Source organism: Pseudozyma flocculosa (genome assembly GCF_000417875.1).
Source record: "Pseudozyma flocculosa PF-1 unplaced genomic scaffold scaffold00021, whole genome shotgun sequence".
Classification (NCBI taxonomy): Eukaryota; Fungi; Basidiomycota; class Ustilaginomycetes; order Ustilaginales; family Ustilaginaceae; genus Pseudozyma; species Pseudozyma flocculosa.
Window position 1 is genome coordinate 50,792 of NW_006920889.1, and position 9,531 is coordinate 60,322.

At 65.3% G+C, this 9,531-nt stretch overlaps 3 protein-coding genes across 3 annotated transcripts in view; 2 read left to right on the plus strand and 1 right to left on the minus strand.

The window, feature by feature from the left end:
• Nucleotides 1–47: 47 nt before the first annotated feature.
• PFL1_05648 (uncharacterized protein) lies at nucleotides 48–1,208 on the minus strand (the record flags this gene model as incomplete). Its single annotated transcript, XM_007883184.1, has 2 exons — nucleotides 48–62; nucleotides 201–1,208. The coding sequence occupies 2 exons, from the start codon at nucleotides 1,206–1,208 to the stop codon at nucleotides 48–50; spliced, it is 1,023 nt and encodes a 340-aa protein (XP_007881375.1).
• A 1,935-nt stretch (nucleotides 1,209–3,143) lies between these two features.
• On the plus strand, nucleotides 3,144–6,819 carry PFL1_05649 (uncharacterized protein; the record flags this gene model as incomplete). The annotated part of the gene is made up of 3 exons (XM_007883185.1): nucleotides 3,144–5,442; nucleotides 5,537–5,683; nucleotides 5,789–6,819. 3 exons carry the CDS (start codon nucleotides 3,144–3,146, stop codon nucleotides 6,817–6,819), a joined length of 3,477 nt encoding a protein of 1,158 aa, XP_007881376.1.
• Nucleotides 6,820–8,055: 1,236 nt separating this feature from the next.
• PFL1_05650 (uncharacterized protein) overlaps nucleotides 8,056–9,531 on the plus strand; it is a gene marked incomplete at both ends in the record, with an annotated part of 2,250 nt that continues 774 nt past the window's right edge. The window contains 2 exons of the mRNA XM_007883186.1: nucleotides 8,056–8,110; nucleotides 8,255–9,447. Coding sequence (XP_007881377.1) covers nucleotides 8,056–8,110; nucleotides 8,255–9,447 — 1,248 coding nt within the window. The remainder of the gene's footprint in view (nucleotides 8,111–8,254; nucleotides 9,448–9,531) is intronic.

A 9,531-nucleotide genomic window follows, 5' to 3' on the forward strand; every position in this document is an offset into this window, starting at 1 on the left:
CAGCGAGTCTGTGCGCACGGCCAGCGTCCGAGTGCTCTGCCGCAGAGCTAGAACCGTTTCGCCTGGAATCGACGACCGAGGGCAGGTCCGAAAAACAAGGGCGCGGGCGGGGGAGGGGGATGGAAAAAGGAGGCCGGGCGGCGTCAGTCGGGGGATCCAACGCGATGCAGGTCAAGTCTGGTTCGGGGCGCGATGCTCACGTTTTGCCGCTTCTGGTACTTGAGGCCCACGAGGACGAGGGCGGCGATGACGGCGAGGACGAGGCCCCACTTGACCAGGGTGAAGGCGAAGCCAAAGAGGCCCGCAAAGAAGCCGCCGATGCTGAAGCCGGACCCTGCACCGCCGGCCGCCGAGGGGTCCGGGGTGAAAAAGTGCTTTGCCTTGAAGGCGGCGAGCTCCTCTGCGTTCTTGGGCTTAAACATGATGTTGGACGTCTGGATCGAGCCAATCTCGTGGGCGTCGCTGACGTCGCCCGTGAGGGCCGTGAAGCCGAGGTACGGGTTGAGGGGCAGCGTGATGTTGTCGACCTTGAAGCACATGTCCCAGTGATCCCACTCGTCGTGCTGGATCTCGAGCGAGGTATAGACGTTTTTGATGTGGGTGAACTTGGCGCGCGTGGCCACTTTGGTGCGGCGGAAGTCGATTGAGCAGCCGGCCACCTCCTGGCGTGCGCCGTCGCGGGCGTTTTCGTAGGCCTCGACGCCGTTTCCGTTCATGACCGAGATGCGCGGGAAGTGGTAGGGGTGGCGGGCGTTTGGGTAGGTGTCGAAGAAGATGCCGAGGCCGGTAAAGTAGTTCATGCTGCCAAAGACGGGGCCGGGCTTGGCGCGCTCCTGGGTGAGCCACATGGCCATGCCGTCGCCGGCGAGGTTGTTGGAGTGGCCGTCGACGTTGAGCTCGACGATGATCTCCATGCTCTCCGCGGTGATGGGGAGGCGCGACCAGAACCAGCCCATCTCGTGCGGGCGGTCCTGGGTGAGGCGGATCGACTTGGTCGTGTCGATGATGGTGTCGCCGCCAAAGTCCCAGAACTTGTTCTGCAGGTTGCTGTCGACGTAGGGGGCGTAGACGGTGTGGGTGCGGAGGGGCACAATGGCCTCGGAGTCCATCTCACGCTGCTGGATCTTTTTCTGCTGCGCCCAGGCCGACTGAGAGGCGACGGCGAGCAGGAGCGCCACGAGGGCGTAGAGCGTGGCGAGCGACTTCATGGCGGGGGCGACAGGGGAGCGACGGCGGCGGCGAGTGTGATAGCTGTAGCGTTGCTGACCTTTGATCTGGAGCGACGTAATCTGGCAGGGCGAGATGGACAAAGGGACAGGAGCCTCCAGGGCTAAGAGATGCGAGGGACGGCGGTGACGATAAACGACGACGACGACGACGACGGCGAGGACGAATGGACGACGAGGTGCTTGGGCTGCGCCAGGCTGCTTGCACAGCGAGCGGTGAGGACGAGGCGAGCGAGGGCGAGGACGAGGGCGGAAGCAAGTGCGGCTTGATGGAGAGGAAGCAGGAGGTGTGGAAAGGCCGAACCAGGGTCGAGGTGGAACCTCCCGTCAGGCCGACGCCAAGCCACCCGCAGGCGAGCCCGTGCCCAAAGCGCCAGCAGGACAAGCTGGTTGCAGAAGCTCGGGGGGTGGGGGCGCGGGCGCTCGCCCTTCGGCACCGATCAAGGGACGTGCGAGTCCGATCGGGTGAAGTGCTGCCGATGCTATCCGATAAAGACCTGGATCGGCCTAGTCCGGTGAGCAGGGCGGGATGAGGTCACTTGGCCTACCACTCTGGGCCTTTGCTCGTGGTGCCATGATGACGTGCGCCAAACCCTGTCCTCTGTCTGGCCTGCCGCTGCGCCCCCCTCCCTTCGCCCGCTCGCCCATGCCTGCCTGCCTGCTGTTTAAACTCGGAGCTGGGGATCGAAAGCAACAGGCAGGCTAGGCTAGGCCGGCGACTGGCCCTCGTCGCTGAAACCAGAAAGCAGGGCAGGCAGGCCCAGTTTGGCGGATGCCATCTGCCATGCCATGGTTCGAGGCGCTTGTCTCAGCTCCCGGTCTAGAGAAGGCGGGTCGAGTCGAGTCAAGCCGCCACACGCCTACCCAACCGTAGGGGTCCGCCAGCAAGCAAGCAAGCTGAGGCAGCGGTGACTCTGAGCAAGAATCGGAGGGGCAGGCGATCCGATTCTTTCCGGCCAGGCGGACGGCGGACGGTGGGCGGCGAAGTCCAGGTGGCGCAGGGCTTTTGGTTTGCCGTTTCGAGGCACGCGGCAAAGGGCCGGTGGAAGAGAGGCCGCCGCCCGCCATCGAGGAACAGCCGCGGGCGAGAGGAGAGCCCTCGTCAGCAGGCCTGCCTGCCTGCCTGCAGCTTGCTTGCCTGCCTTCTCAGCCGGGCTGGGGCTGCGTTCTCTCTCAGTCTCTCTCTCGGTCAGTCGGCTCATGCTGCTTGCCGCCTGCCTGTGCCCGCTCTCTCTCTTCTCTCTCCCTCTGTCTTTGAGCGCAGCCACACGTTAGCCGTCTTGGCCTCCGCCTTCGCCTCGGCCTCCTTTTGTCGCCCGCGTTTGGAACCGCCATCGATTCGGTAGTTACAGTAGGCCCACTTCCCTCGCAATCCAACCCGACTCCAACACCATCTCACACACAGCCACCCTCTCCATCGCCACCGCTTGATCCCAACATCCGCCATCTTCATCCACTTCGACAGGCGCAACAGTCGCTCGCCACCCGTCACCCACCGCCATCCTCGAGCCAACGCCACATCGGGCGAAGCACCCGCAACCACCCCCGCACCGCCTTCACCCTCACCCGCCTCTTGACGCCCTTGCGACGCCCTCGCCCAGCTTGAGCGACGCACCGCCTCAGCCCGCCCGATCCGACTCGTCGTCGAGCCTGAACCTCTTCCAAGCCCGCTCTTGATCTGTTCAGGCTCGCACCCCCCGCTCCGGCCCCGCTCGCCTCACCACTGCATCGACCTTCGACCTCGTTCGCCATTCTGCCGGTCACCTGCCCTCCCACGCAACCCTCCTGCACCATTCTGCAACCCCCTTTCGCATTGTCGGCGCCCTTCCGCCTTCGCCTTGGACTCGCCTCCGCGCCGTCGTCATCCGCTTGATCACTTCGCCGGCCACGCACCCCGGCACTCACACCATACCCGCCATGAGGCAGGATCCAAAGCTGCAGACCACCCCCTACGACATCCCCACTCACGCCTCCCTCAGCCCCGAAAAGCTCTCGGCCCAGACCGAGCGCTTCAAGGCCCTCAAGCTCGAGCTCGCCCGCGAGTTCCCCGGACAGCTTGCCGTGCGTGGCGAGGCCCTCTTTGCCCGCAGCGTGCGCATCTTCAACGATGCCGCTCCCCTCGGCGGCTGGCTCGTGGCCCTCCCCACCTCGGCCCACGACATCTCGACCCTGATCAAGTTCTGCCGCAGGCACTCGCTTTCGCCCTCGATCCGCTCCGGCGGCTTCGCCACCGCAGGCTGGGCCATCCAGGGCGAGCTCATCATCGACACCCGCCTCATGGACGACGTCAGGCTCACGCTTCCCAGGAAGCCTGCATTGGTGCCGCACGCCTCATCCTCTGATGCAGCAGCAGCGACAGGAGCGGAAGAAGCAGTTGCCGCCGGCACCTCGACGTCGCACCCGAGCATCGACGCCGCGGTCGACGGCGCCACCGTCACCTTCTCGACCGACTCGGTGGCAGACGTAGACACCGCCGCACACCGACAGATCCACGACACCCGCGCCGCGACATTCACAGAGGATCTCTCACGCCTCCAGGCCAACGCCAACGGCCAGCAGGACGAGCACGGGAGGCGATTCTCGGGCGCCCGGGTGCGCAAGGCCGATGAGGCATTCACCGACGGACATCCCGATGGGGCCGTCGACGGCGGTTCTGCCTCGACGCAGAGGTCGCCGGCGCTCATCCGGCGCCGCACCGAGGATGTCGGCGCCAGCTCCGGTCAGACGCCTTTCTCGCAGCAGCAGGAGGGTGCTGGCTCCGGTTCGGCGATTGCGACCCTGATGCAAAAGGGTCCAAGCTGTGAGAGCGGCGCAGATGCCGACAGCGAGAGCTCTTCGGAGCGCTCGGGCGCCCATGACACGAGGCAGCCCTCGCCCAACGTGCCGGACTCGCACCCTCGCGATCATGCCCAAGAGATTAGCACCGACGACACCTCCAACGGCTACATGACCGGCTCGGCCCCGCGCGATCAGGCGCTGAAGCTCGACCTTGGCAGGGACGGTGCCGGCAATCGGCCGCCCGTCACCTGGGTCGACCGCCAGATCCATCCGCGCGGCACCGGTTCCGCCTCCCCCAGCGGCTCCGGCAGCGGCTCCGGCTCTGGCTCCGGAAGCGGCAGCATGCACTCGTCGAACCAGGCGTCGAGCTCCACCTCGGTCCCACGATCCAACCATTCGCACAGCGACTCGGCCAAGGACTCGTTCCCGTTTACGAGCAACCCTTCGCCACGGTCGATGCTACAGCAGCCACGCCGGCCCTCGGACGATGTGTCTGGAGAGAGGTCCGCGAGTCCGATGGCGATTGATGGCAACAGCCCGCGTGCGGCGTCCCGCGCTGGTTCGGTTGCTGCTTCCAGCTCCGGGTCCTCGGGCCGGGGCCGGCAGGGCTCCTCTCAAAGCCAGACGCCGGACGACTGGGATCCCAACTCGAGCTACGAGCACAAGCGGTGGCAGAAGCACCATCGGCCCGAGGGCGCGCCCGGGGATCGAATCAACCTGCCGGCTGGGGGCTTTGTGTGGCGCAGCGACGGCCAGGTGACGTCGAGCAACAACGTCGTGCCGGGCCAGCTGCCCTGGGACTCGGCGGCTTTTGCAGCCAGCCACGACAGCGTCAATCAGGGCCCATCGTACAACGTGCAGACCTCGGGCAAGCTCACGTTTGATCCGACGAGCCTCGACGTGCAGCCGCATCAGCAGCACCAGCAGCAACAGTACCCGCCTTCGTTTGCCGCCAACAGCCTCGCGGACCTGCAGGATGCTTGGCCATCAAACATCTGGGCGCACAACGCCGAAGCTGCCAACGGCGGCGGTGGCGCTTCCGACGATGCCGAGCCGGGCCCGTCGTACGCCCGCTTCATGCCGTCGCCCCTGCACACGGGCAGCCGGATTTCGCCGACGATCCTGGAAAGCGACGCCGCCAACCCGTACAGCTTTGCCGGGCGGGCCACGGTGCCACCGTCCGCAGCTGCCGCCATCCTGCCGCCGGGCGTGTACGAGGACAAGTACGCGCTCGTCTCGCTAGGCCCTGGCGCGGGCATCCGAGGGCTCGACGCCTTTACGGACAAGGCCGGCCGGGAGGGCAGCTTTGCGGCCGATGAGGGCGACCCGGCCGCCCTTGACAAGGGCAAGCAGCGCATGGACGCCGCCCCGGCCAAGACGTTTGTCATCAACGGCGTGCCCTACCACGTGCCGGTGTCGGCCTACCCCGTGGGATCCAGTGAGTTGCCGGCCGCGCCTTCTGGACCTCGAGAGATGCTGTGCGGATCCGCTGACATGCGTCCGTGCGCTGCATCCTCGACCCGAACCCACAGCTGCGATGACGACGGGCGGATTCGGATACCTCACTCGGGCCTACGGGCTGTCTCTGGACAATGTCGTCGAGGTCGAGATGGTGCTCGCAGATGGTAGGATCGTCACGCTCAACGAGGACTCGAAGCATAAGTCCGACGAGGAGCGAGGTGAGCAGAGAGGCGCGATGCGCGGACGATACGATGCGACACGGAAATGGCCGCTGACCGATGACATGCGTGCCTCCACTGCCTGGCCGTCGAACCCCCCTGCAGAGCTCTGGTGGGCGGTCCGTGGCGCCGCGCCCTGCTTTGGCGTCGTCTCGCGGATCGTGGCCAAAGCGTACCCGGTGCCGTCGGTCTACTCGGGCAACCTCATCTATCCGCTCAATCCGGCGACGGCGGGGTCGCTGATCCGGCACTGGCGCGACTGCCTCAAGGCCGGGCTGCCGAGGGCGTTCTACTCGAACCTGATCCTGACGGCGGGTCCGAGCAAGACGTCGCACGTCATTGTGATCCAGATCTGCTTCCTGGGCCCCAAGAGCGAGGGCGAGGCGCTGGTGCAGGCCATCAGCAGCTGGTCGGGCGAGCGTACGCTGCTCAAGGACGTCGAGGAGCGCAGCTTCCTCAACCAGCAGGACGGCGTGGCCAAGGTGCTCAAGGGCGGCTCGGGACGGCGCTGGATGATCCGGGGCGACCTGATCAGCACCTTGACCGACGAGATGATTTCGCAGAGCGTCCGCAGCTTCCAGGGCCTGGGCAGCCGGGCCGTTTGGCTGTTTGAGCTGCTGGGCGGGGCGGTCGAGGACGTCGGGGAGGACGAGACGTGCATCTCTTCGGTGGCGCGCTCGGCCAAGTTTACCGTCGGGTCGCTGCAGCAGTGGAGCGGGCAGGCCGAGGATCAAAAGTGCATCCAGAGCGTCGAGCGCTGGCTGAGCGAGATTGTATCCAAGGTGAGCATCGGCGGTCCCTACCCGTGCTTCCTGGGTCGGTCGGAGCGCCTGGAGCGCGTGGTGGGCGCGTATGGACCGCGCAACTTCCGCCGCCTGATGCGGCTCAAGAAGCAAGTCGACCCGGACGGCCTCTTCCGCAATACCCTCGGTCACGGTTTCGTCCTCGGTGACCAGGAGGTCGAGGAGCTCCTCGCCGCCCTCGAGGCCAAGGAGAGGCAGCAGCTCGAACAGCAGCAGCGCGAGCAGCAGCGCCAGAAGAAGCAGCAGCAGCAGCAGCAGCAGCAGCAGCCCGACGATGTCGCCGCGTCCGCACCACCATCACCACCTGCCGATGCAGAGGCTATGGCGACGTAGCGGATGGAGAGGAGCGCCCCGGCCTTGAGCCCGCCCCGCCCCAACAGGCTTGTAACAGTAGTAGCATAATCACATGTCAAAGGGAGGAACAAGAGCATCCGGTGTGACCCACCACCATCATCTCCTTCCCTTGTACAACATTCCTCTGCCCCCGGTCAGCGTGGCAAACCCAAGCCGACCCTCGGCCTCGAGTTCGGAAACGGAAGCAGCCAAAAAAAAAAAGAGATTGTGACAAGAGTGGGATTCGAACCCACGCCCGAAGATAGCAGAGCCCCTCGCTCAGTGCGAGGTATCTTCCTTAATGCTACGCCTTAGACCACTCGGCCATCTTGCCTCATCACGTGATCTTGCCCTTCATGTGAATTCTTGAATGGAAAGGCGACTCGTGAGGGGGGGACGGCACTGCAACTTGCTTCTCGTGCGGCTCAACGTGATCGGGGTGCGGGCGAGGATTTGTGGCTGGTGAGTCGGCGGGGCTGGAGGAACAGAAACCCTGGCGGAGGCGAGCGGCGGCGGCGAAGAGAGGCGAGGCGAGGGCCCATCCAAATTTCCAGCCTGCCTGGCCCTGGCCTTTGCCTGCCGGTCTGGCCTCGGGGGGGGGGGGCGGGCTTCCATCTGCCAGCCAGAGAGAGAGAGGCCTGCCTGCGCAGCACCAGTCGAGCCTGACGGGCGTTGGTGACCATCACCTTCCATTCCTTCGTATCCGTCTACTCTGCTGTAAACCCCTTCCGCCCCCGTCCCGGCGTCCGCTTCAGCTCCGTCTCTCGGCGTCTTCACACCCGCACACACCTGCGCTTGCGCCCGCCGTTCCCCTCTCTCTCTCTTCACCTCATCTCGACCGATTCTTTTGGAGAGAGGTTGTTGATCATCGCTCGACGACGCCGCTCCTGTTTGCTCGACGCAGCCACCACCGCTTCCGTCGTTCTAGCCGTCCGCTTGCATTGCCTGGCGCTTCGTCTCGCATCGACCACCAGCGTCGCTCAGCACCGACATAGCTCGCACCTCGCTGCTGCTGCTCTGACCACCACCGCCGCCGCCGCCGCCGCCGCCCCCAATATTGAGGAACGCCTTGACTGGTCCCTTCCTCTGCTTTCGACGCAAAACTAGCATTTGCTTTTCTGCCTCCTACCCTCCAGGCCCCGATACCTTTCAGCCTTGCTCTTCGGCGAACAGGACTCGCATCCTACCCTGCACCACCCTTCTTGCCTTGCCTCCGGTCACCGTCTCGCTCCCAAAATGGCCGCCCCATCACAGCCCGAGCAGCAAAATGACGCCGCCACTCAGTGGGCCTGTGAGTCGCTCCCTGGCCCTGCCCCCGGGGCAGTCGCCGCAGAATGATGCCTTCCCCCTTGCCCCCTTGGCTGCATGCTGACGGCCGAGATCTACCTTCTTCTTCCTGCCTCTCCTCGCCTCGCTCCTCGCCTCTCGACGACAGACCGGGCGCAAAAGTCCATTGGCCTCAACACCGGCTCGCCCACCTACACGTCTGTCAGCGGCTTTGACCAGGTCGAGGGGACCACAAGAGTGTTCCAGTACAGTCCTGATGGCAGCACGTTTGCCGCCGCCATGGAGGAGTTTACCCGCCTCGTAGACACGCGCGAGGCCAACGTGTCGGCCGTCAAGCGCGACCTGCCCGTGCCGCGCGTCGTCGACCTCCAGTTTTCGCCAAAAGGCAGCTTCCTCAGCACGTTTGAGCGGCCCGTCAAGCTCGAAGACGGCAGCGGGTCAAAGAACCTCAAGATCTGGGACACCGAGACGGGCCAGGAGCTCGCCAGCTTCGAGCGCAAGGCCCAGGAGGGCTGCTTCTTCCAGTTCACCGCCAACGAGTCGTACTGCATCCGCCAGGTCAGCACCGAGCTCCAGGTCTACGACCCGCGCGCCATCAGCGAAAAGGGCATCGTCGGCCGGCTGAGATTGGAGGGCATGACCAGCTTCGAGGTGGGCCCCGGCGACAAGCCCAGCATCGCCGTCTTCTGCGGCGAGAAAAAGGGCGCGCCGGCCTCGGTGCGCATCTACCCGCTCTCGGCCCTCGTCCCCACGCCCGCCGACACGCCGGCGCCCGTGTCGCAAAAGACGTTTTTCAAGGCCGACAAGATCCAGATGAAGTGGAACAAGGCCGGCACCGGCCTGCTCTTTATGACGTCGACCGACCACGACAAGACGGGCAAGTCGTACTACGGCGAGACCAACCTCTACATGATGTCGGTGCGCGGCGACTTCGACTGCCGCGTCGGCCTCGACAAGGAGGGCCCCATCCACGACTTTGAGTGGAACCCCAACGGAAAGGAGTTTATCGTCATCTACGGCTACATGCCCGCCAAGGCCACGCTCTTTTCGCACCGCGTCAACGTCATCCAGGAGCTGGGCACCCAGCCGCGCAACTTTGTCGCCTTCAACCCGCAGGGGCGGCTGTTTTGCATCGCCGGCTTCGGCAACCTGTCGGGCACCGTCGACATCTGGGACCGCGACAACCTCGCCAAGGGCAAGCTCTTCTCCATGGACGCCTCCAACAGCTCCGTGTGCCAGTGGAGCCCCGACGGCCACTTTATCCTCACCGCCACCCTCAGCCCGCGGCTGCGCGTCGAAAACGGCGTCAAGATCTGGCATGCCACCGGCGAGCTGATCCACGTCGACATGATCAACGAGCTCTACCAGGCCGGGTGGAGGCCCAGCCTCAACGCCGGCCTCTCGGCGTTCCCCAAGGACATCCCC